This window comes from Sceloporus occidentalis, unplaced genomic scaffold (genome assembly GCF_023333645.1).
Source record: "Sceloporus occidentalis isolate IW3139 unplaced genomic scaffold, rSceOcc1.0.p SCAF_21, whole genome shotgun sequence".
Lineage (NCBI taxonomy): Eukaryota > Metazoa > Chordata > Lepidosauria > Squamata > Phrynosomatidae > Sceloporus > Sceloporus occidentalis.
In genome coordinates this window covers 4,348,936-4,375,038 of record NW_028317001.1, presented here as the reverse complement: position 1 = coordinate 4,375,038, position 26,103 = coordinate 4,348,936, and the positions used below count along the sequence as shown (strand labels likewise).

Here is a 26,103-nt window from a genome sequence, read left to right as displayed (position 1 = left end):
CCAAAAGCCTTTTATTGTATTTGTACAGTGTGTGTGTATTTAATGCGTTAAATGACTGCATGGTCCAGGGATGTTTGTGGACTGCAGCTCCCATGAGCTCTAGCCAACACAGACAGTAGTGAAGGATAAAGGGAAGGGAATGGCAGCCCAACCAAAACTGGAGGTAACCAGGATTTGGTAAGATGGAAGCTCTTTCTTCCCCGTTCAGGCTGCTGATGTATCTAATACAAATGGCTAACATGGTTATGTGTTAACAAGCAAACAAGCCAGGCATAGAGTAAGTGTATGGCTGTATTCTGATGGCTGTGTGTATGTGAAATGCAACTTTCTAGGAGTTTATTAGTAAGGCTGGTTTCCATTTCTTTCAAAGGCTCGCCTCCCAATTTGAGAACCGTGGCAACAGTGACAGGCGCCGGGAAAGGGCGATGCCACGGCAAGCCCTTCAAAGGATCACTTCACAAGAACTATGAATGCCGTGATAAAATATAGCCTTTTCCTTGTCAAGAGCAGTAAGAGCCACAGAACGCTGAACCATGTGCAGCTAGTAAGGCGTTCTGACATAACAGATGGGCTGTCAAGCCCAAGTCCGACTGGCCACTGCAAGCAGGAGATAGGACATCTATTCCATTTTTGTGCTTTGAAATGTGATTTCATCCCAAACCTCTTCAAGGCATTTTAATTCACTTTAGAACTCATTAATTTAGGCAGGCGGAAGCGCTTGATCTTCCCCAGCCCCTTTTCACTGACCGCCGTGCAGTCAATCAAAAAGTTATTACTCTGTCGTAGGAAGGATAATAAACAAGTTACTCTGCCGACTGGACAAAATTGCATGGACAGGATGCATTCTACCTGCCCACAAGACCTTCTCAGCTGAAAGAAGGAAGGAGAGGGGCAAAGGTGCTCTCTTTGAGGCTTTAAATATCGTTTTCAGATAATCCCCCCCCCCAACTGCCACTGCCCCACCAAGCCTGGAAAATCAGACTGAAAAAGGAATCTGAGTTACATCTCCAGGTTAAACTTTTAAGTGCAAAAGGATAAGTGGGGTTAAATCTCAGAGAATATTTGCAGAAACCTCAAGAAATAACATCACATTTGGGGGTGGGAGGAAGCCTCTGTTCAGGCTGAAAAGACAACGGATGAGGAAACCTTCTATTACCTTACTTTCAGATGCATTAATGCCTGTTCCCCAGGGACACTGGTTGTAATGTCTTGACCCAGGGCAGATGTAATATTCCCAGTCTCTGTGTGTGGTGAAGAGACTGGGAACATGCTGTGAGGTCGCATACGTCCCACTTCATGCGATAATTGCCCTTTTCTTTCCTCTATGTTATGACCACAGGCATGACTAACAGTGCCATCCCATACATGTCTACTTGGAAGTAAAATGTCACCTATGGCAGCCATTCCAGCAGGATGGAGCAGAAGGCGATGAGGTGAGAAGCAGGACCACATTTCTAGCCCTGCCGAAAAGCCATCTCCTTCAATCTCAGTTCTCCTCACCAGATGGCATTCTAGTAAGCTCTATTATACTGAGACCTTCTGATTCTTTAGGAGGAGGATGGCACCTGCTATATCAGTGATGGCGAACCTATGGCACGCGTGCCAGAGGTGGCACTCAGAGCCCTTTCTGTGGGCACACATGCCGTCATCCCAGCACAGAGTTTGCCAGAGTTTGTTACTAGAAAGCCAGAGGGACATGGCACTTTGCAATAAATAAGTGGGGTCTGGTTTGCAGTTTGGGCACTCGGCCTCGTAAAGGTTCACCATCACTGTGCTATACTGTTCTCTTTTAGTCATCCCTGTTCTCTCTATGTTTAGATGCAATCCTAGCAGTACCTGATATTGTTATAAGGTATCCCTACCGCAATGCAAGTCATGTGGGGGTGCTCTTGCCCTAAATGGTAAATTGAAACACAGAAAAGACCTGCACCTGCAGAAGTTGAAAACTTCTCGAACTGGTTTGATAATGTGGATCAGCATAGCCATCTGCATTTTCGTACTTGTCTTTGGAACCCGACTAAGGAAATGCTCATGTGCTTCAAACCTGACTGCTACAGTAGTACCGCTAATGTGAAATTTGAAAAACCCATCATATGTACGTGTTCTTCAGTTTTCAATCCTAGAATGCAAACAAGATCACAAGGAATAGAGGCCTAGTGTATGTGACTCACAAAACGACACAGGAAGAATTGCAACAAAGGCACTCACCACTGGGATTGAAAGACATACAACAGATTGGCTTCTCGTGTGCTGGGAAGTGAGCCACGATGCCATCGCTATCCGAGTCTTCGCTCAAGAGCACCTGTGTAACAACAGAGAGAGCAGAAGGTGCATAACATACCTGTCTTTTACTAATGCATAATATGTGCTCCGTGTGTGTGTGTGTGTGTGTGTGTGTGTGTGTGTGTGTGTGTGTGTGTGTGTGGTGTTTTGCTCCAGCTTCTGATATTTTGTCCTGCTGGTGGGTTCCATCTCTACCCATTCTTCTTCAATCTCTTCCAAACTTACTACAAATTGCAACAAATACAAACACACCAGATACTCACTTAGCATCAATCACACTAGAAGAACAGCATATCCATACTCTAAAACAAATGCTTCCAGAAGGGAAAATCCCTAATACTGGAACTGGTCTACCATTTGCGAGCAGGGGCTCTCTACCTCTGGTCCTCCAGATGTTTGGAGCTTCAACCCCCAGCAGCCTTGACCACCATGGCCAACGGTCAGGAATGCTGGAAGTGGCAGTCTCCAACATCTGGAAGACCAAAGGATGAAAAGCAGTGATTTCGATCTCAAATTCAAACAGTAGCATTGGGCTGGAACATTCCTCATTCTCTTTTCTCATTTAGGAGCTCAGGATAGAGTTTTAAACTGCAATGTCATATAAAGTAGAAATAATGGCTTTCATGGTAGTTGTATTAATCCAAAGGAAAAGCTGTGTTGACCAGTTTAGACATCAGTAACCTTACAATTCCCACCCCGTACTTTACTTTTCCACGTACGAGGCCATCCTTTCCCCACAATCCCCTTCGCCAGCTCTATGAAAAACGACCTTTATCTTCACAGTAACCAGTGTGATGGATTAATACATCCTTGTTACATTCTGGATATGAAGAGAACATTGCCAGGACTACAATGAGAGAAGCAGAGCAGATCAGAACATCTCTTGAGTTCCCACAACACAAGCTGCTGATAAAACCATAAATACCGTTTGGTTGTGATTCTGACATTAACAGACAGCACGATATTGGGAGCCTGGCTTGCATTAGAGGAGGAAATTCTTCTACTTAATACACAGCAGAACTTGTATGACGAAGAAGAAAAAACAGTGAAGGAGAGTTGGGGGAAAGAATACACAATCTGTCAGCGGCTGTACAAATGTGCCAGGAAGAATCCAGCTATGTGTAAGTAATGAGAATATTTGATGGGTTTCCCCTATCCTTCCAGACTTTATTTTTAAGGAAACAGAACAGGAGAAACCACCTTGACTTTGAAGTTCAGATGATCTGGTTTCCCTGGTTTATTACATGTAAATGTCCACCTCTGAGCAAAGGTACAGATCTCTTTCCTTTATCCCATTAATCTATGTAGGCTTAGGTTTGCCTTGGAGAGAAAGCCTCCCCTTGGAAGATCTTTCTCCCATCACAACTCCATTCCATGGCCAAATTCAGACATTGGTCAAGGAACAGAAAGACAGAGGCTGGGACCACTCCTGCCCACAAGGGAATGGCATAATTCAATTGCTATTATTTTCAGACGGGAATTTAATATCTTTCCTGATCTCCTGGAAATCACTCTGAGGTCTCCCAGTAGATCAAAACCATCTTGGACCTCCTTGGACCACCTTCTATTTCCCAGATACTGCAGAACGGCCATGGTCTGACCCAACCAAAACATCTCAACCATCTTCAAGGATCACTGGATACAAAGCATGTGATAGTACTCGAGACAGAATGGTGAATTTGCTTGCTTCAAATTCTTCCTTCAAATCCATTGTCAAGTATCTGGTCACTATGGATCTTCTTGGGATGTAAGGGGAACTCTCATCACCCCACTCAATCCATTGCAATGCCAAGTAAGGGCCAGATCTTTTGGGAACCATTTCAGTTTCGGGATATTTTCTCTGAAGGAGAGTGCAAGGAGAAAGATGCATGCGCTTGAAATCCAGCATCTGGGTCAGAACAGCATGGCCTCCGTTGCACAATGGCAGCAAAGACTCTTGAGTAAATAAAGTTCTCTTTTGTGGTCCAGAGAAACCTGTTAGTCCTCCTGGACAGAGCAAGCCCTTAACATCCTTCCTTCTCTCTCCTCACAAAGCAGCGCCTCCTTCTTCCGACCCCAAGCCTTGAACTGTCACAGTGATCATCTAAAGCGCATGATAAAAATGCTTTCAGAGTCAAGGTTCATAAATCTGGCTATTATCCTGCATAATGTACAGAAAGCTATCTTGGTTATTCTCTCCCTAACAAGATGAAAATGAGGAGAAAGAGGACAGGCAGCAGGAAGATAGAACTCAAGTAAATAACCTCAAGTCTTCGTTCTGTTCGGATCCTGGTGTTCAGTACTCATTTGGGCAACGGCTCCATCTCATTTGCCCAAAGAAGGAATAGGTGCAAAAGGAGCAAACTCAACCTTGGGACTACATTGACCTTAGGCTTACAAGCTAGTGCTTGCCATTTTTGTCTCTATGCGAACTACCAATTTGTGCCTTGCTTTGCATCTCCCAGATTGCACACCGGACTATGACTGGACTCCCATCCTGATGGTGCCAAAGGGAGATTGGGATCTTCACATACACCACTGAGTAGGTTTCTGTTTCTCAGTTGTTGACTGGACCTGAAACAGACCTTTATAATTCTGGACACAGGTTCAGTACCTCCATATCAGACAGATGACCACAGAGAAGCAAGAACTGAATGTCATCTGCATACCCATGGGACCCAACTCCAAAACTCTTAATGACCTTCACATAAGAATTAAATAGGTGGGAATTCAAATTAAACAGCAGGAGAGATAGCACAGGATATTGTAGCTTAGAGTCCATGAAGTTGAAAAGATATCCTCCAGTGTCAACCTTTGCCACTCCAATGTGAGTCCTTCAGGAACAAATGCAACCACCACAATGCCATGCATCCTACCACCATATTTATTATTCATATAGTTCTATCCATGTACACAACAGCCCTGCAATTTGTCCATCCCCATCTTAAGACACCACTTTGTGGCCAGCTCCATTTGGTCAATCCCAGAGCTCTTGCCCTTAAAATGAAGTAGAGCTTGAAAGCCTGAACTCTCGCCATGATTCGTATTCTGTAGAGAACGTCTTTCGCTAGGCACTGATGTAACAGTAAATTGATTTCTTCTTTTAATGTTTTGGATCTGCCTGATTGAATTTGATTGCGATGCCTTTCTGAATGGCAACGTTTGATCTTTTTTTGTTCTATGCTGGAGGATTTTTTTGTGTGCTGTTCCATTTTAATGCTCAGGGAACGACAAAAAGGAGACTAAACAATGTAGGAAATCACCCAGTAATCCAATTTTTCTCTGAACCCTTATAGTCACAGAAACATCTTCACCCATATCTCTCATCCAATGTGTAAGTGTTTGATATTTCTCACCATTGGAGTTGCATCACTTGCAGACTGGTTAAATGTGGTGCCTCTATGTATCGCTTTCAATTCTTTAACTTCTACTAGTTCATATTCACACGCCTGAAGTGAGAAAGGTGTGTACAACTGGGGGGAAACGAAACAAGAGATTCTCCTAGTCCATCCATTTAGTATGTGGTCTTCCTCTCTGCTACCTTCTACCTTTATTATTGCCTTTTCCAGTGATTCATTCCGTCTCATGATGTGTCCAAAGTACAGCAGCCTCAGTTGGATCATCTTGGCTTCCAGGGAGATTTCAGGCTTGATCCGTCCAAGGACCCATTTGTTTGTGTTTTTGGCCATCCATGGTATCCTCAGCACTTGTCTCCATCTCAAACGAATTTATTGTCTTCTTATCCACTTTCATCACTGTCCGGCTCTCACATCAATAACATGGCAGTGGGGAATACCATGGCTTGGATGATCCTAACTTGAGTGTTCGGTGTTATATCTTTGCCCTTTAGGATCTTGTCTTGTTCTTTCATACCTGCCCTTCCTAGTCTCCTCCTGATTTCTTGACTGCAGTCTCCATTCTGATCGATGTTTGATCCAAGGTACGGGAACTCTTTTACTATTCCTCTATGGCAGTTTACAACACGCTAAGACAAAATACAGTTAAAAACAATTAACGTGAAAGTTTGAGAGAGAGAGAGAGAGAAAGAGAGAGAGAGCAACACTTATGTTTAAAAGGTACAAGTTTAAAACAGTTTTTAATATGCATTTAAAGCATAAGATACAACTACGACGCACCGCATTGAAAACTCTGCCTGTTCACTATTAACTCCTGCATAATATGCTTCCGTCATGCCTTCTTGCTTAGTTACTTTTCTTTCCTAAGCAGCCCTCAAAAGAGATAACCTTTCTCCATAGGATAGCTGCTCCAGCACTTTGATGATCTGGATCGCCCTTTTCTGCATCAGCATAAATCACATTGAACCGTAATGGATTATTAAGGCAGTTGACGTCTTCTGGACAGTGAACAATGACAGAACTATTTATTTACCACAGTAATAACTGTCCCGTGATTAAATGAGCGATGTAATTAATATGATGCAGAAATGCGTGTGAGTGCATTTGCCGCCTTGGTCGGACTCGATCGTTCTGGTCTTTAAGCACTCTTGTTTCCACCGCCGTTGAAAAACGCCAGATTAGAGAAAATTGCCAAACGCGATCTCTCCGAGAGCCAAGGAAACCTCACGTTTCTAATTTTTTAAGACGCAAGAACAACAAAGACGGGCCCAGGGAACGAAAGAAAAACAAGGAGCACCTCAAAATGTTATAGCTAAGGTCAAACATCAGTGGAAAAAAGGCTAAATGTGATAAATCGGCAACATTAACTGCCGTTCTCCTTTTAATAGAATCCAGCATAAACCGAGAGCAGCCCTTGGCTTGGCCTGAGCCATTAATCTGTGACAAAAAATGTCTCCTTGACAAAAAGCAGAGCCCCTTTAATAAAAGTTAAGGCAGACAGTATTAGGTTCGAAGGGAATCCTGTTGCGTTTTTAAAAAAATATACAGTGAATTCTTCTATAATGTGTACATTGTTTTAAAAAATGCAGGAGAAATAGAGGGAAACTCAATATCGAGGCTTGAAGACCACATTAACGCTGGTGACAAAAATGTTTCGCTGTAAATAAAGAACTGGCGACAACAGCCAATGGAAGTCTACATTTGCAAGTCCACATTTCTATTGTTGGAAAGTCCTTCGTCGGTTAAGTTCTTGTCCTGTGGGTTTTCTCATAGGTTCTTGGTACTTGATAAGCATCTTCCCCCAAAAATCAATTTTAAAACAGATGGCGTTAACGTTGGACGCTTCATTTTGGATAGTGTAATGGGAGAGGTATGAAGGGGAAAGACATTCAGAAGTGGTTTACCATTGTCTCCTTCTGGACGATATCAAAAGTTAGCTTGAAGTGCCACTGATGTTGTCTCTAAGAGATACTCTGCCTTCCTAACATGGGAGATGCTCAGGGTGACCAGACGTCCTCCGTATCCAAGACATGCGCTACATTTCAACCTTCTGTCCAGGAGGTGAACGCTGCACTTTGGATCCTGTCCTGGGAGAAAAGAGGATATAAATGAAATGAATAAAACAATAAATGGGCCAGGTTTGATTGTAGCCAGAGGTTGCCACATCTCTTGGTTGGCCATGCCTTCTGTAAAGGAACAAGAGTCCAGCCTTTAAACAAGCGAACAACTCCATCTGCCTTCTGGACATCAGGTTCCAGCTCCATCGCTCCCTTCTTGGTTCGTGTTTGTTGTTGTGCGCCTTCAACTCGTTCCTTACGGCGATCCTACGGCGAACCTATCGCAGGGTTTTCTTGGCAAGATGTGTTCAGATGGGGTTTGCCTTTGCCTTCACGGAATTGGAGGAGACCGCAAGGACCATCCAGTCTGCAGAGAATCATAGAGTTGGAAGAGACCGCAAGGGCCATCCAGTCCAACCTCCTGCCATGCAGGAAATCCAAATCAAATCATCCCAGAGAGATGGCCATCCAGCCTCTGTTTAAAGACCTCCAAGGAAGGAGACTCCACTACACTCCAAGGGAGTTTGTTCCACTGTCGGACAGCCCTTACTCTCAGGAAGTTCCTCCTAATGTTGAGGTGGAATCTCTTTCCTTGTAGTTTGCATCCATTGCTCCATTGGGTCCTAGTCTCTGGAGCAAGTGAAAACAAGTCAGCTCCCTCCTCAGTATCATATTTTCCTGCAGCTTGCATCCATTGTTCCTGGTCCTGTTCTCTGGAGCAGCAGAAAACAAGCTTGCTCCCTCCTCAGTATGGCAGCCCTTCAAGTATTTAAACAGGGCTATCATGTCACCTCTTAACCTTCTCTTCTCCAGGCTAAACATCCCCAGCTCCTTAAGTCGTTCCTCATAGGGCATGGTTTATGCACATTCCAGATCTGGATTCTACCCAATGCATCTGAGGAAGTAGACTTGAGTCTACATACGTTCATCCTGCCAACTTCTTTCTTACAGTGAGTCTCAAAGGTGCTACAAGATCCCTCTACATACTCTTGGGTTTTCCGTTTTCGGTGAGCTTGTGCCTAAGCACAGGTCAGCTTTTGGAGGTAAAGGGGACCATTCGCACAGACACGCATTCAGACACCAACGTTGCCATGCACCCTTCGACAGCTATATCGCAAGGTTAGCAAAATTAGAGTCAGGCCCCCAACTGCAAACCTCTGAAAAAGGTCGTTCTTCCAGACCAACTCTGGGTGGTCCCACCCAATGAATTCATTAAGTCAAAAAATCAAAAGGTCAAAAGAAAACATAACTCCGGCCACTAAAAGTTTATGCGTTTAATTTCAATTAGGAGGGGGAGCGAGGGAGGGGAAAAAAAGGAGGAGAGGAAATCTGTATGTCTTTATTTTTACTCATTCCAGCTAATTAATGGCTCCAAAGCAACAGCCATTACATCTAACTGAAAAGTTTGCTAACACTTCATTAAAAGAACGTTTAAACAAGCTTGCAAACCTTGTTAATGTATTTGGGTTGACCACAGACTTGTTTGGGCTTCTCGGTAATTATTTTTATTCGGCTTCTCAAATACGAACACAACAGCCAAGTCCAATAACTCAAACTTTTGGGTTTTTTGTTTCAAATGCTGCTTTGGTTTTATTTCAAACGCGAAGACTGTTAGAAGTTATGACTTTAGAAAATGTAAGAAGTGCTGTGTAAAAACGGCTACCGCATGAAAACTTTTTATCCCGCGTCTGTGTTACGAAAAGTTCACTCCAGCGTCTGCCTCCCAACAGATTGGAAAGCTGGCGGAGTTAAAGTTTTATTCTCCTATTTGCTGTATGTTCCCCTTTCCTTCCCGGATCTGCGGAGATCTGGGTTCTAATCTGATATCATTGATTTTATTAGTTTGATATAGAGTGGGATGCAAATAGTTTAATAAATGATTCAATAACATTTTTGTCTCCCTGCACAGTGTCACAGGCTGCATCTGCACTGAAGAAACAGTGCAGTTTGAGGCGTCTTAAACCGCCATGACCCAGTGCTATGGAATCCTGGGATTCGTAGTTTGTTGCGGCACCAGAGCTCTCGGCCAGAGAAGGCTAAATTCTGTATTATATGTATAAGTCTAGAAATGTAGGTCAAAAAACTCACCCAAAACCCTGAGTCGACTTATCCGTGGGTCAATGTAGGTACCATACTGTACTTTAACTCTCAGAGAACCATCCCCTGGTAAAAGGAAAGAGTGCAATTTGTTCTGGAAGCACTGACCTCCCTCTATTCTCTCATCCATCCAGCCTTTAAAGTGAACACAAAGTTATGTCTGCTGGGGTTTTGTAATTTGCCATTGTTTTCCTTTGCTTCATCATTTGGATCCTTTGTTACACGTCCCTAAGTTTTACCCTCGACTTATCCACGGGTCATATAAAAATCCATAATTTTGGTCCCCGAACTTGCCCTCGACTTAGACATGAAGTCGACTTATAGTCGACTATGTACGGTATTTCGCAAAACGACAAATCCCAGAATCCGGTAGCGCTGAGCCGTGGTGGTTAAAGCAATGTCAAATTGCATTGTTTCTGCAGTGCAGATGCAACTAGAGGCCCGTTACAAATGGGCATAAAGTACGGACTGGGTCCGTATTAGGATTAGAAAGGGGCGTCACTTCTGGACGCCCCTAACCCTAATACGGACCGAGTCTGTACAAAATGGCGGCACCCGTTCCACATGGGAGCCACCATGGTTACGTAGTGGACGCACTGCGTTCACACGTCACGCAGCACATATGACGCTGCGAGTGCGCCATTGGCGCCTCATGGAGTCATATCCGTGCCGCAAAGAGAAGTGCCATTTTGGCGCTTCTTATTTGCAGCGCGGAGGAGCCTCGCAGTTTGGACGCTGTGGCTCCTCCACGCTGCAAATGAAGGCGGCGGCAGACCACCCCTTCTGGGCGGTCTGTAACGCACCATAGTCTTCCTTCCTTTGCCCCATCCCCAGCCCTAACTCTAACCCTACCCTTATCTCCGAACCTGAGCACCAGTCTGTCTTCACCCCTTTGAATCTTTTTCCGCCTGCTTCAAAAACCATTGCTGTAGCGGTGCATTGAAGACAACTCATTTGCCCTATGCTATGGGAACAAGATGGTCTCCTTTTATGAAGATCACGCTGCAAAGGACCACCTTCCTCCCCTGGAAAAGAATTAAATTGTTAATTCTAGCAGTGTTTCTAAATCCCAAGTCATAGCAGTACAAGGGCCGGCGTGTTATTTCTGGCTTGAGAGGATCTGGGAACGCAGCCTATACCTTGGTCTATGGTTACTCTGCGTTATTCCAGGGGCTTCAGACTCATATGTAACCCTCAACTTAGCAATAACATCTTATTTATATTATAGCATGTACTTGAATAACTTGCATAACTCAAGCCCAATCGTTTTTACACTCTCTTGCTCTCTCATATACACACACATACGCAGTGAGTGCAAAACACACAAGGTTTTTCATGATATCCATTAAGCCGGCTAGCTCACGATTGCTAGGAAGATCAGAGGCCAAGTTCATTAAAGACAAAAATCCTCTAAATCATATATAAGGCAACTTAAAAACCGAAGATAAATCATTTTATTACTAAAGCTATTGCAGGAGGAGTCTGGGAGCAGACACCGAACGTCAGAAATAATGACTGCATTAAAAAAGGCTTCATGAGAAATTTATGAAGTCGAATTTCTTTCGGTCTTTTTTTTTTCCTTTCCTTTTCTTTTTTTCCTTCCCCCTGGCATTATAGGGAAAGCCAAGAGAATATTTTTCCAGGAAAGCATAATAAACCTTGGAAGATCAGCCACCTTCTTCGAAGAGAACTGAACCTTGTAAAAAGCTGAAATGAAATAGCTGGGTTCGCCTCTCCAGTTTGGGTGCCACGTTATTTTGCCTTTAACGCAGTAGGTCTTTGGAGGTCAAATGAATACGGTCTTCCTTTGAACTGGTCCTTAAGTGGCTCGAAACAACGTCTCGAGAGCTGGAAAAATCAATTGTTACTGGAGCAAAAAGTGAGGGAAAGGGATTGCCAGCACAGCGAAACAGTACATAGTACAGTTCAAAGAGCAACACAAGTAGCCACACCACTGATCTTTGAGCAAGGAGTGTGGCATAATGGTTACGACAGGGTTCATAACCTCTCACCATTGGCCATGTGAGCTATAGCTTCTAGTCCAAACCATCGGGAGGATATTGCCTATCCCTGAGTTAGGTTTGGAGCATGACTGGGAAGGACCCGTGTTCAGCTCTGAATCCATTCATGAAGCTGGTTGACCTTAGGCAACTACTTCTCTGGCTAACTTCTCATAGGGTTGTGGCTTGGGGAAGAGAAGGGCCCAAAGCACCTAAAAGCAAGAGATGGAGCAATCATCAACCATCACTAACACCATCACCAGGGTCTGGAAACCATGCCCTATGAGGAACCCGAAGAACCCCCCCCCCCCCGGCTACGTCCCTGAAAGGGATCTAGGGGTCCAAGTAGAACACAAGTTGAACATGAAGGATCTGGAAACCGTGTCCTATGAGGAATGACTTAGGGAGCTGGGGATGTTTAGCCTGGAGAAAAGAAGATTAAGAGGTGATATGATAGCCCTGTTTAAATATTTGAAGGGGTGTCACATCGAGGAGGGAACAAGCTTGTTTTCTGCTGCTCCAGAGAACAGGACCAGGAACAATGGATGCAAGCTGCAGGAAAAGAGATTCCACCTCAACATTAGGAGGAACTTCCTGACAGTAAGGGCTGTTCGACAGTGGAACACACTCCTTCCTCGGAGTGTAGTGGAGTCTCCTTCCTTGGAGGTCTTTAAACAGAGGCTAGATGGCCATCTGTCGGGGATGATTTGATTTGGATTCAGGAGAAAGATTATGCACTATCGAGACCTACAAACCTAAGCTCAGGGCCCCTGGGAAAGGAAAATAACTGCGGCTCCAATGCTGATAGGTGCTTTGGGAGCCATTCCAAACAGACTGACAAAACATCTTTGCCAACACACAATAAACGCATGCATGCTAAGAAGGTATCTTGCCACACTTAAGTTGGCTGCTGTGTGCGCTGTATTTGATGAAGCTCATTTCGTGCTTCTGCACTATAAGAAAATGCACTGTGCTACTGCACTATAAGAAAATTATCCTTCTCTTCCTTTCAGTCCAGAGAAAACACAATCTTGCATGCACCAAGTAATGCACAGAAGTGCGTGTGCTGACTCTGAGACCGCATTGCTTATTGTGAGCGCATAAGTCTTCCAAACGTGGTGCCGTCACCCTATTTTCATCAGGAAAATGTTGGAGGGTATGCAAATGCGCAAGCTCACTGACCAAGACTCTCTAACACACTCTCAATGCTCATTGTTGGGCGGTTCAAGTCGAGTAGAGAGGCCTTTCTAGGAGGCAACTGTCTCTCTCTCCATCTCCCTTTCTCTTGCGCAGCAGTGCGCCAGGCCCTCCAGTCCCGCTCTGTTACGGGTTCATCACTGCAATCAGACCATACCCCCATCACAAGTGGTCACCCCCAATCAACGTCAACATCGGGCAACTGTAAGAAAGACGCAGAGTGACACTTCACACTTGGCATTGTCAAAAATGTCACTTCGGTGAGTCCTCTTTGGCTGCACACAAACTGGCTTCCATTCATTCCCAATTAGCACTTCCTGCTCAATCAATCCATTTTGCTCACAAACAATATTAGCCCCTGCCAAAACAAAACAAGCAGGCCTATATTTTTGCGTCCGTTGGCACAAAACCCTCGAAAAAGCCCTTCGCTGAGAGTAGAACTAGACACAACGGACAAAAGTGTTGCCACAGAAAATGGCACCCGGCGTCACTTTCTTCGCAGCATTTGGGAAGAGTTACTGGTTTGCCCTATCCTCAGCAGCAATGATGCGGAAGGAAAGCAAGAACTGGTGAAACTTTGATGGCATCACAGCATCGCTGAATTGGTCTACACAACTCGGGGCTGATGTTGTAGACATCGAGTTTGGCAGGGTTGTTGTCATGCTGTGTTCCAAGCTGCAGGTGTCTTGGATGTTCCTCGGTTGGGCTGCATCCGCACTGCAGAAATAATGCAGTTTGACAGTGTTTGAACTGCAATGGCTCCATGCTATGGAATTCTGGGAATTCCAAGAAGTCCATAGCACTGAGCCATGGTGATTAAAGTGATGCCAAACTGCAGTGTGGGAGCAGGCTAAGAGGCCCAGATGTTGCAGTCAAGATACATGGTTACCTGCACTCAGCCTCAGTGCTGATCACTGCCCCACAAAAGCTGGCTTGCCTTGTACATCTTCTTTGTAACTACACAAATCTTTGCCTAAATGTTTGTGGACTTTAGTCTACTTTATCAGATGTAGGTCTCTGCAGACACTTGGGTTCCAAAGAAGACAAAGTGCAGAAGAAACTGTTCCCTAAGGATAAATAAGTTTCAGTCCAATGGGGTTTGACACACATTTAAGAGTCACACTTCTTTAGCACCATCTTACCTGTCCTTCTCCAACTGTCTCCGTGTCGATCACTGTGACAATTCCGGGTATCAAAGGACTGCGTCGGGCATTGCTGTGAGCTAAGATTTCTTCTTCTGTTGCTCCCGACGGAAGAGTGCCTGTTAACTGCGTCACGACTTTTCCAACCATGGTGAGTCCAGTTTTTATGGTCTATATTAAGAAGAAGAAAAGACAGCTCAAAACTGTTATTTTTGTCCTGGCTTTGCAAGCCAAGCCAAGTCACAGCGACAAATTGTGTTGCTGCACCGCGACAAGGTGTAGTATGCCTTAGATGGGGGGGGGGGGAATCATAGCAAAACAGGAATGTGTTCATACTGAAATGGGGGGAAATATACATATAAAATGTATGTGGATTCCTAAATAGCATCAAGAACCATATACAAGAGGGATAAATTAAATTTATTACTATGATTATTACTACTACTATTTCTAATATTTGTGAGACATTTGACCAATCTCAAAATAACATGCTGCTTGTCCATCATCGTTGTGCATCTCTATGCCCTGATCTTTCTGAAAGGTGTATGGGAGACTTGCGCATAAGTGAACACAACTCACTTGCAACCGACTTCCTTCCCCAATTTATGCCAGAACTCCTCCTGTAAAGTCAAGTAAAAGCAAAGCTGGGGTGTACCCTTCTGCCCTCCACCATCCTTCTAAATAACTGGTTTCACTGTGAAACAAAAGCAGCTTTTGCCCACATGAAATCTACTGTCCTGCAACTTCACCCCATTCAAACTAGTCCTTCCAAAGAGACCACCATGACTCTTGGTCCTCTTCTACTTAGAGGTCCATCAGTCCTTCCAAAAAGCCCACCATGACTCTTGGTCCTCTTCTACTTAGAGGTCCATCAGTCCTTCCAAAAAGCCCACCATGAGTCTTGGTCCTCTTCTACTTAGAGGTCCATCAGTCCTTCCAAAGAGCCCAGCATGACTCTTGGTCCTCTTCTACTTAGAGGTCCATCAGTCCTTCCAAAAAGCCCACCATGACTCTTGGTCCTCTTCTACTTAGAGGCCCATCAGTCCTTCCAAAGAGTCCACCATGACTCTTGGTCCTCTTCTACTTAGAGGCCCATCAGTCCTTCCAAAGAGCCCACCATGACTCTTGGTCCTCTTCTACTTAGAGGTCCATCAGTCCTTCCAAAAAGCCCACCATGACTCTTGGTCCTCTTCTACTTAGAGGTCCATCAGTCCTTCCAAAAAGCCCACCATGACTCTTGGTCCTCTTCTACTTAGAGGCCCATCAGTCCTTCCAAAGAGTCCACCATGACTCTTGGTCCTCTTCTACTTAGAGGCCCATCAGTCCTTCCAAAGAGCCCACCATGACTCTTGGTCCTCTTCTACTTAGAGGTCCATCAGTCCTTCCAAAGAGCCCACCATGACTCTTGGTCCTCTTCTACTTAGAGGTCCATCAGTCCTTCCAAAGAGCCCACCATGACTCTTGGTCCTCTTCTACTTAGAGGTCCATCAGATATGCATGTCCCTATTTTCCTTGAGGACTGCAGAAGGACAGAGCCAACGTGGCGCTGAGTGTTGGACTATGACTCTGGAGACCAGGGTTCGAATCCTTGCTCGGCCATAGAAACCCAATGGGCTACCTTGGGCAAGTCATATTCTCTCAGTCCCAGAAGAAGGCAAAGGCAACCCCCCTCCGAACAAATCTTGTCAAGAAAACCCTATAAGAGGTCCGCCCTAGGATCACTATAAACTTGAAGACACGTAACAACAACAACAGTACTAAAATTCAAAGATATAGCTGCGTTAGTCTGCAGAATCAGTATGTAGAAGGATACACATCTGAGGAAGTAGTCTGAAGTCTACGAACGCTCATGCTGCCAACTTCTTGATTTCGGTTCGTTTCAACAATGCTAAAAGATATGGAATGAGAGAGAGCCGAGCCTGTAGTAACCCCATTGCAAATATCAGCCTCTTCTTCCAAGAATCAATGGAAAGGAACTCCAGCTGTGACAGAAATTAGAACAGAGAAGGGGGAAGAAATGACAAATGAAGCTCCCTTGTTCAAATTCCAAAGCTGGTGGGGGAATCGGTCCAGATCATGGACTGGAGCAGAAGCCACAAATCAATCGCAACTGCTTTGTTTAGTGCTAAAAACTCAAACTGCAGTGATTAGAAAACACATTAGTGTTCATCAATTAGCAGCCAAGCGTTCAGCTTGAATTATTCATGGGGAAATGACTTACACACAAGACTCTGTTAGTGTGTTGTCAGGAAAACCTCTGAAGGGCCAACAGAACCAGGCGCCACTGTGTATCGACGGCACCGATTCAGCCAGGAAGCCCAATTAACCTCTGAGATGCCTCCGTTGATGTACTTACCCCATTAATGCTAATGGAGATGCTACCACTCAGGGAAAAAAACCCAGAAAGAAAGTCGGAGCCAGCCTTTAGCAAAGGGAAAAGTCTTTGGGTTCTTAAAGTCTCTTAGCAACAGACATATCCTGTCATTTGTGCCTTATCCTCTCCACGATCCCCCAGCTCCCTCCCACAAATGGGAAGAAATAATAGTAATAATAAAAAATCCTTAAACAACTGGCATGCTGACAAATTCTTGGAGAAATAAGTTGACACACAAATCAGCAAATGGATGCAAATACACTCAGCCTCAGGAGGCCTGTTTCCACCAACAGACGTCCACAGTAACAATCTGAGAACTGATGCCAGGCTCTGGATGGTTTTGTATAAGGCTCAGCGGTTGTAGAAGGCACAAATCTAGACACAGAGGGGATGTTCTCGCATTTGGGGTCGACTGGCGGAGCTGGGAAAGACTGGAGAAAGTGAAGGACAACAGGGAGAAAGCAATGCTCCGATGACCAAGCCTGAACCTGACTTCCTAGTATTAATAATCAAGCCAAGTCAAGCAGAGGCTTCATAGGGTTGGCATCACCCGATATGGTAACTCATGGTGCCACCCCTCATGGGGTGCCATTCCCGCATGGTCACTGAATGTAATGACAACAGTTGGGACCAAAACTACTAACCAAATTTAAAATTATACCTTTAAATTACAATATCATACCTCGGATGGTATGAAACATAATATGTCTGAGTGAGAAAGAGACAGATCTCGGGCAGCAGATGTCTCAGAGAGATGCTGTGTTTCCCTAGATCACTGGTCCCCAAACTGTGCCCCTTAAGAGATTTTGGACTTCAGCTCCCAAAATCTCAGACTATTGGCCAACATGGCTGAGGCTTCTGGGAGATGAAGTCCAACATCTCTTAAAGGGCACAGTTTGGCGACCACTGCCCTAGAAAGGAGACAAATCTCAGGGCAGACAGGTTTGGAGAAAGTTTGGGTTTTCAAGATAAGGAAGCTTTCAATAGCCTCATCTTCCATCTCCATCTTTTCCCAGCTGGTGCATGAGCTCTTTGATTCAGTGCAAAGATGTTTGTGTAGGTTTTGCATTTGTGTCCCCAAAAACCAGGAGTGTGGGGAGTAAGAGACTGGGGATACTGCTGGTAACTACACAAATCCAGGACCTCTGTGCCATTTGGAGTGAGGCAAAATGGAGTTCAACACATACTAGAATGGAGCTTCCCATGTGTGATATAGGTACAGTCATTCAGGATGCAAATCGTAACAGGAGTTACAGCTGGGACTGGGAACTGGGACTCCCAGGACATGACTCCCTGATGCTCTTTTTCTCCACAAACCTGGTATATTTTTGCTGGTGTTGATATGAGACTTTCTGGCGCCTGGCTAGCAGACTCCAAAAGCCAATCCAGACCACTGGACCATGGCCTCAGACCTCCGTCCTCAGTCCAAGCGCCTTGTCTGTATTCTCAAGACGCTGGCTATATAAGCTCTTGCCCTTTTCTCCTGGCTGATGCTCAAAATCCTTCCACCTGTTTCTGGACAAGTAAACCAATGTCTGAACATCAGGACTCTGCAAGAGATCAGAAGCTACTAATCCAATGTCCTTTATAGCACCCAGAACCTGATAGCCAAAACACAGTACACATCTTTTGTGGGGCGTTGGTGTATTTTTGCGAGACCCAGTTCCGTAATCCAACTTCAATCGTTGGCAAAGGAGGGCTTTATACCTCAAATGAAAATAATAAAAGGATGCCACACAGGAAGGATGGGACAGTCCTGCACCTCGAGGGCCTTCTTGGGAGAAAGAGAGAAATAAAATAAAAACCCTGTTTCCTATACCGACAGACAGACGCACAAACCCCACACTACCATTTTCGACAAGACATTAATCACTACCGTTTTATAATCCACAAGCGATTAAACAAACGTCTGTAATTACGAGCAGATGCACTACTCCAGGCAGCAGGAAAGGAACTGCATTATAAACGCACAGTAAATTTTACATAGAGAGAGATGATATAATCAAAGAGCAGGTTAGAAAGAGCTTCATTTAATTTATTTATGCAGACGGAAGATGCCTTGTTACTTGAGGCATACAAGCAACATTGTAGGGCATGCAAGAACATTACAACGCGATGCTTTCCTTTCTTCCCTTCGCTCCCCCATTCTCCCACCGATGAAGGGAGTTCAACACATATCGGAATTAAAAGGAAGTCAATCAGCTAAGAACAGCAGATCTGTGTCTCTTTTTCCTCCTATTTAACTCCCCTAAGCAATGTTTAGGAATATCAGAGATGTGACATGGCACCAGGATACAAAGAGATGCCTCGTGCCACTTCACAGCTGTTGCTCACGGGGGACAAGAAAACACGGAGCACGGTCACATCGCAGCCCACATATTGTGCCTCTTCTATCTACTCCTGGGGAAAGAGAACCGGGGATATGGCTTTCAGTGGCAGCCAAATATCTCCTGGTCAGTCTAGATTTGGACTACTCTATTAGCTCAGTTCTGCAACTAGTAGTCCCTCTCCATTGATGCTCCCTTGTCGTGGGGGAGAGGCTCGCGCACCCTAATGATGTTGTGAGCTATGCTGGTGGTGGTATAATAGCCACCGGCAGGGCCTCCCATGCCAGACAGGTCACAACCGAAGGGTCTGACCAAGAGCGCCAAAGGGCAGGATGGGCTCTCTAGCCTTATGGCAACCATCCTAGGAGAAGGAAAACTCTAAATCCAAACCTGGGCAGATGGTGCTCGTCTAACCCTGTATGGTCAACCATCAAAGAGAAGGAAACTCTAATCAAACCTACGACCCGAGGACGTCGCTGTTACTGTCCATGCTTGTCAAGGCCTCAGCAGTCGAACCTATGGTTTAAAGGGTGAGGCCAGTTCTGTGCACGCTGCGCTCCACCAGAAAAATCCATTGCACAGGCTCCAAGGATACATCGAAGGCTCGCAACTAGTACATTTAGTTAAAACTTTAAACACCCTTCTTTCATAAATATTCATGGGACAGAGGACAACTGACTTTCAGGCTTGTACAGCCTGACACTCTGAAAGGGGTCTTTTTCTTTGAGGATCTTGGGCTCTTGCCCATTCCAATGGCCATCTGTCGGGGATGCTTTGATTGTGATTTCCTGCATGGCAGGGGTTGGACTGGATGGCCCTTGGGGTCTCTTCCAACTCTATGATTCTATGATTCTATGATTCCTTTTTCTCCTTTTTACAGTCTCCTTTCCCCACTTCTTTCCCAAAACCAACAGTCCTTTTGCTCTACCAACCACTGCCTCGGATGATTTAGAAGAGCTCCCTCCCATGCTGGCATCCTCCAGATGTGTGGTCGGGGGTGAAGTTTTTACTCACACACATCTGGAGGATACAAAGTTGGGCAGAAAACACAAGCAGTGTCATGGCGCTAGTGGGAAGGGAGGGTAAGAACTGTAATCTGGCACAACTGGGGAGATCAGATTGGGAAGGCTGTTTCAAAAGCAGGACGCTTATCGAAGAAATGAGCCAACAACTGCAACATGGAGGAGCCAAGGGAAATGCCCAAAACGCAAAACGAAAGATCCCGATTTGACTCGATCTATTAATCCACAAATATCAGCACAAAACCACCAACCACCATGCCACTTATTCCCTTGCGCCGTTGTGAACCTATTTGCAAGTTTTTCCCCTTTGGTAATCTTTAACCTTTCCCATGCCGTATCAGCTGTCTTCCCAGTCCATTAGCGCTAATGGCCATGCTCTCACATAAGCTGTTAGGACTCATTAAGGAGTTATCAGGTAACAAGAGAAAACAGATGCCCCTTTAAAACGAAAAAGGGGAAAAAGAAAGCCCTTGCCAGCTTGGGATTTAAAAGATGTGAAGAACGAAGCACATACAGATGTTATTAGGTGACGAAGAAGGCTGGGTGGGTAGATCTGGTGTGCAACACTGAGAAGAATGCTGTTTTTCAGTTTGGAAAAGGGGCAATAGGAACTCCGAGTTTAGATTTTGTAGCTTCTTCTATCCTTGATAAAAGCAAACACAAAAGAGGATTTTACTAAAGTAATAAAAAAAATCCTCCACTTAGCTATCACCAATGTTTGCATAAAAGATTTCCAATCACCTCTCCACACTTGTATAAAGTTACTATTGGCAATGCCAGATTACAGTACTGTATTATGGTATTGGACTTGATGTAATATAGACCCCATACAGACAGGCCAAAATAAAGCTGCTTTGAGTCACTTTGGAGATACGCGGTTTAAATGATGCATGCATCCTAAGGGCCCAGAAGTTGTGCCAAAGCTGCACTCCAGTCCTTAGGACTGGATCGTGGCTTTGGTGCGGCTTCCGGCCTCTTAGGACGCATGCATAATTTAAACAGCATACCTCCAAAGCGATGTGAAGCAGCTTTATTTTGGCCCGTCTGTATGGGGCCATAGTTTCAAACCCACTCAGGGTCTCTTCCAGATTGGTCTAAAGCAGAGTGGATTCTCACAACCCAGGTCCAATATGCACTGCTTTTCAAGGTAATGAGGGGCATCATCATGATGGGCTTTAATAAAATAGCACAACTGGAAGCATCACTGAAGTTTCGTGTCAGTGCGTAATGGGCAATGTTTATTCCTTTCCTAAAACATTCCATTGGGGAGAGTCTATTTGGGAGGCTTTAGGCCATTTCCCTGCATTTAAGTACATTTTTGCAAAAATAATAACAAGGCAACCTAAAAAAAGTAACACATTAATAATATGTCGCTAGCAAGGAATGGGGAAGGTGTTACTCTGGGAAAAAAATAATAACAAGCCACACTTAATGAGTCGGTTTTGTAAAGCAAGTGCCAAGTGCCGGAGTGCTGAACTTCTCTTGCCGCTTCAAACTGCTCCATAAACTTAGGCTAAAGCAGTGGTTTCCAAACTTTGGTCCTTCACATGGGACTTCAGCTCCCAGAACTCCAGACCGTTGGCAGATCTGGTTGGGGCTTCTGGGAGTTGAAGTCCAAAACACCTGGAAAAGCAAGGTTTGGGCATCACTGGACTAAAGAGAAGTGGTACTCTCTCCATCATTAGAGGAGAAATGGGGCTATTCTAGTTGCCCTGCATCATATGCTGGGAACACTTGGAAGCTCTAGCGCACCTCCTAGTCTGGATCTGCTAACTACAGGACATCAGAGAAAGGAACTGGGCAACCAGGGATCATGGTCGGCTACCACAGCTAGGAACAGTTTGTGTCCCTGACATTAGTGGAACATCTCCTTGACCTTTTTCGCTCTCGGGATGGCACCTAAAGGGGCCTTCAATTAAACACGAGGGTAGAAGATCCAAGAACGGGACACTGGTGTTTTTAAAGGGGGAAGACGCTGTGTCTTCTTCCCACTATGGACTGCAAAAGCTCACCACACAAACATGCAGAGAGAGAAAATGATCACATCTGCCCTGAGCAATACAAAACCTGTGATTTTTTTTGTCACCTCATTCAAGGGGCAGCGCCGTTGGCACAGACAGCCATCATTATGGGGCAAACATTTCTTTTTCTTTCCGTGGTGTTATTTGTTTTTCTTAAGTAAATGGCTTGACCTCTGCTTCTGGTTGTTTTGTTGAGGCCAGTCTGGCCAGCCAACTGGAAAAAAAATCCTTCTTGAAGCCCTCTTATTCAAAACCACCATGTTTTCTCTCCCAAAGTGAGAAAGGAGAGGGTTATAATAAGTGCAGCGAGAAAGAGCCAAGCCTTTGCTGGGCAGTGTTTGCAATTTGTTTACTGCAGTGAAAATAGAATGTCCTGGTACAGATAAAGGAATGAAGAGAGACAGATTGATAAATAGATAGAGATAGAGATATGGTCGTGGTATGCCCATTGTCTTCCCCTGAGGCTGAGATAGTGTGACTTGGCCAAAGTCACCCAGTGGGTTTCATGGCCAAGCTGGGAACCAAACCCTGGTCTCCAGAGTCATAGTTCAAAGCTTTCTTTATCTCACTTTATCCTCAAAAGAAACTTAGGAAGTAGAACTAGAAGAGAAGACACAGAGAGAAAGAAAGACTGCCTAGCTCTCATGGCTCAGTCAAGACTAAAACTCAACACTCTGCCCACAACGGGGCAAAACAGACTGCAGCAATAATCCAGCTTGAAACCGCTTTAAATGCCCTGGCTCAGTGCTAGGGAATCCTGGGAACTGTAGTTTATTTTGCCGCCAGAGCTCTTGACAAAACTACAGATCCTAGAATTCCCTAGCACTGAGCCAGGGCAGTTAAAAGTGGTCTCAAACTGAATTATTGCTGCAGTCTGTTTTGCTCCTATATTGCACTGGATCTCACCATTGGAATTGGAAATGTTACCTTCGACCCTCGAGTGCTATTTAAAAAGCAACTGGAACAACCAACATCTCCCTGGATGTAGAAAAGTAGAGCAGCAGGGGAAAGGCGTCAGGTTCCAAGCCAGTCTACGCTGTGTACTAAGTTTGATTTTGAAAGCAGGGGAGCATTCAGAAATGTGATGCTCCTCCTGGAGTCTGAAAAGATGAAGCCCATGCTGCCCATTCTACCTCATCGGCCTGATTTTCTTCACCTGTTGCCTAGGTTAATGATCCAACTGCACAAGTTTTAGCTGGCCCGTATGTATGTGTGTATGTGTGTCAAAACCTGTGGTTTCTTGGCTTCGGTATTTGTGTCCCTGTTGCTTTGTGCTGCACAACGGTCCAGAAATCTGATTTGATGCAGCGGAGTATTAAGATGCTTTTGGAAATTAAATATTAGGAAGCCACGCTAGCAGCCGCCGAGCTACTCACTTTGGCTGCGCTGATGACTGTGGCGGTGTAAGACTGAATGTTGTCTCCACAGGCCCCCCCACGGGACTGATGGCACCGGATCAGCTATGGAGAAAAGAGAGAAAGAGGACACATTAGTGGCATTCTAGCAAACAACGCCACATTCCAGTGCATTTGGATGCCTCTTGAGTGTATAGGATCCTCTCCCCCGTGACCCAGCTTTCCCTTTTCATACTGCTTGCAAACAACACAAAACAAAACAAAACCCTCCGCCCCACAAATCTCCAAACCTCCAGACACTGTGACACATTTTTGTTGTTGCTGCTTTGCTTTTTTAAAATAACCTTTTGGGTGCCACCCAGACTGTCTTGTACTTACAGTCCCCAGTTTGCAATGGACAGGCCTTCAACATCTGTCTATCTGCCTATCTAACTATCTATCTAGCTGTGCTGAAGGAGGGCAGTATAGACAGGGGGAGTGGAGGAAAAAAGAGAAGATACGAGGGTTGGAAGCTCTCCCACAAATGCATTTGAACAAATCTAACCCAACTCTTCCAACCTAGCAACATGAAACCACTGGCAGGCTAAGACACAGCATGGTGACCCATTAGCTTTCTCCAATTTGGGTCCCTCTAGATGTGTGGGAGAGAACCAGGGAGGGATAGTGGTTTGAATGCTGGACTTGGACTCTGGAGAGTCAAATCCATGCTCAGACTAACTGACAGATGCCTTACCTTGTTTTCGGCATAAGCTAACCACCGGCTTCCTAGGGCGATGGGATTCATGTTTGGCCCTGGGCAAGGATAGCAACCTGAAAAACATCCAAAAGGTATCTGTGAGAATAATGGAATATATCTCCTTTCAAAGAATTCTGCACTTTGCCAGGGCCCAAAGAACAACATGTTGAAAATGCCCCCATGCCCTTAGAAGAAGTTTGGAAACATTTGGGACCAAAATAAGTATTAATGTGTGTGTGTGTGTGGTGGGAAGGGTGCATACCTGATCTAGACTTCTTCCGGACCTCTCAAAGAACGGGAAAGTCATGTTCTTTGCGAAGTCAGGATCGGGTACGAAAGCCTCCAAGATGGGCACAGGCGTACGAAAACATCCATTTTTAAGCAGTTTACGCCCATACCCAGCCCATGCCCAGCTCAGGAGAAAAACGTGTGCGATAATTTCCAGAGTTTCAACCCAAAAGGTCTGGAGGGCCACAGTTCCCCTCTCCCTGCATCAGACACAAGACCCAAGAGTCCAAATCCAACAAAACACTCGGCTCATTCCATGCCTCCTACACGACTCTGGGCCCACTTGCCATAACTGGCATCTCTCTTTTGCAATGGAGGAAGCTTTGAAACAGAGATATATGGCTTCCAGAGTGGAGGCTGAGCAACTGCAGACCAGAAAAAGAGTCAGCAAGCTGACATGGCATGCCTACTACTTTAGAAGCAGATAAGGAGATGCACTGTTAATTTCATTTTAGCAAATGCTGTACAACCACGTTAATTTTGCCTTAACGCCAATGTTTCCAAAACTTTGTTTGGCTTCTTTGGATGTTTCTTAGGGTCCCTCAAGAAAGACAGCCACACCAGACAAGCAAGTCTGGAAAAGTCAACTTGCACGCCACAGTCTTCTCTCGAAGAATAGAAGCATGTCCACTAGAGCAGCTGCTCTCAATTTTGTTTTTGTTTTGTGTTTTTATGCAGAACACTAGAAAACTGCTGGGGGTCTCAGTGGACCATTTAGTAAACTCTCTGTTGTTCCAGAAATCAAAGCGTATACTTAACCCATTCTAATAACTGCCGTTTTGCCTTGAAGGAGTAGTTTTTCAGAGGAAAAGCAGTAAACTGTGCAAGCACCATATTATGAAAATCGTCGGCACCAGACTAAGACCTCGTAGCCCTGTCGATAAACCAGCGCTGAACAAAAGAACATTGGCTTCTAGCATCGGAAAAGATAAATGATGCACAGTACTAAGTATCGGTTTTCTTGACTATTCTGCAACCGTTCCGCAGATCACCCAAATGGAGCTAGTTCAGTGGTTCCCAAACTTTGGCATTCCACTTTGGACTTCATCTCCCCAAATTTCTAAATGTTATCCAAGGTGGCTGGGGCTTCTGAGAGATGAAGTAAAAAGCGCCTTGGCCTGTTACAGACAGCCAAAATAAAGCTGCTTCGAGTCACAGTGGAGGTATGGTGTTTCAATGATGCATGTGTCCTAAGAGTCCAGAAGTCGCACCAAAGCCATGATCCAGCCCTAAGGACTGGAGCATGGCTTTGGTGTGGGTTCCGGACTCTTAGGACGCATGCATCACTGAAACACCATACCTCCACTGTGACTCGAAGCAGTGTAACAGGCCCTTGAGGACCTAAGTTTGGGAACCATTGGTCTAGTTGCTCAAGAGGTCGTGCTTTATGCAGGTAAAATAATGCTGGGGCTCTCTATATGAACTGGTGCCCAACAACAGGCCAGAATCCTTTCTGCAGATCATCTAAATGGGGGACCTGAAACATGCAGGACTTCCATGGCCAACACTACAGAACACTTTTTAGTGGACTATCAAGTATCAAAGTAACCCTCCTCTGCAAATTCAACCCTTCTTAAATCAGTCGGCCATTCCTCCTCTAACCCCTACAAACTCCTTCTGGAAACTTTCCAAGTTGGTTATCATGATAACTTTTTAAAATGCAGTGGATCATCTGGTCTTCCTTACCTACGCAGAAGGGACACCAGAGAAGTGGCAAACACAAATAGCGACTTTGCCATAAAATCTTTGCGAACTGTACTTTTAAGCAGGCCACGGGGGACCTTCATTTCCTTCATGGAGGTCTGACAGTACAGACAGTCTCCAGTTTGGTCTTCCTTACATATATCATTCTGTTGGTGGGGCACATGA

General features: G+C 45.0%; 1 protein-coding gene across 4 annotated transcripts in view; it reads right to left on the bottom strand.

The window, feature by feature from the left end:
- Window positions 1-26,103, bottom strand: part of LOC149301464 (BCAS3 microtubule associated cell migration factor) — a 375,467-nt gene that overhangs the window by 291,496 nt on the left and 57,868 nt on the right. For all 4 annotated transcript variants that reach the window (XM_089484409.1, XM_089484407.1, XM_089484408.1 and 1 more), the window contains 4 exons: window positions 23,944-24,020; window positions 23,232-23,315; window positions 14,112-14,282; window positions 2,209-2,302 (listed from right to left, as the gene is read on the bottom strand). In XM_089484409.1, coding sequence (XP_089340535.1) covers window positions 2,209-2,302; window positions 14,112-14,282; window positions 23,232-23,315; window positions 23,944-24,020 — 426 coding nt within the window. The remainder of the gene's footprint in view (window positions 1-2,208; window positions 2,303-14,111; window positions 14,283-23,231; window positions 23,316-23,943; window positions 24,021-26,103) is intronic.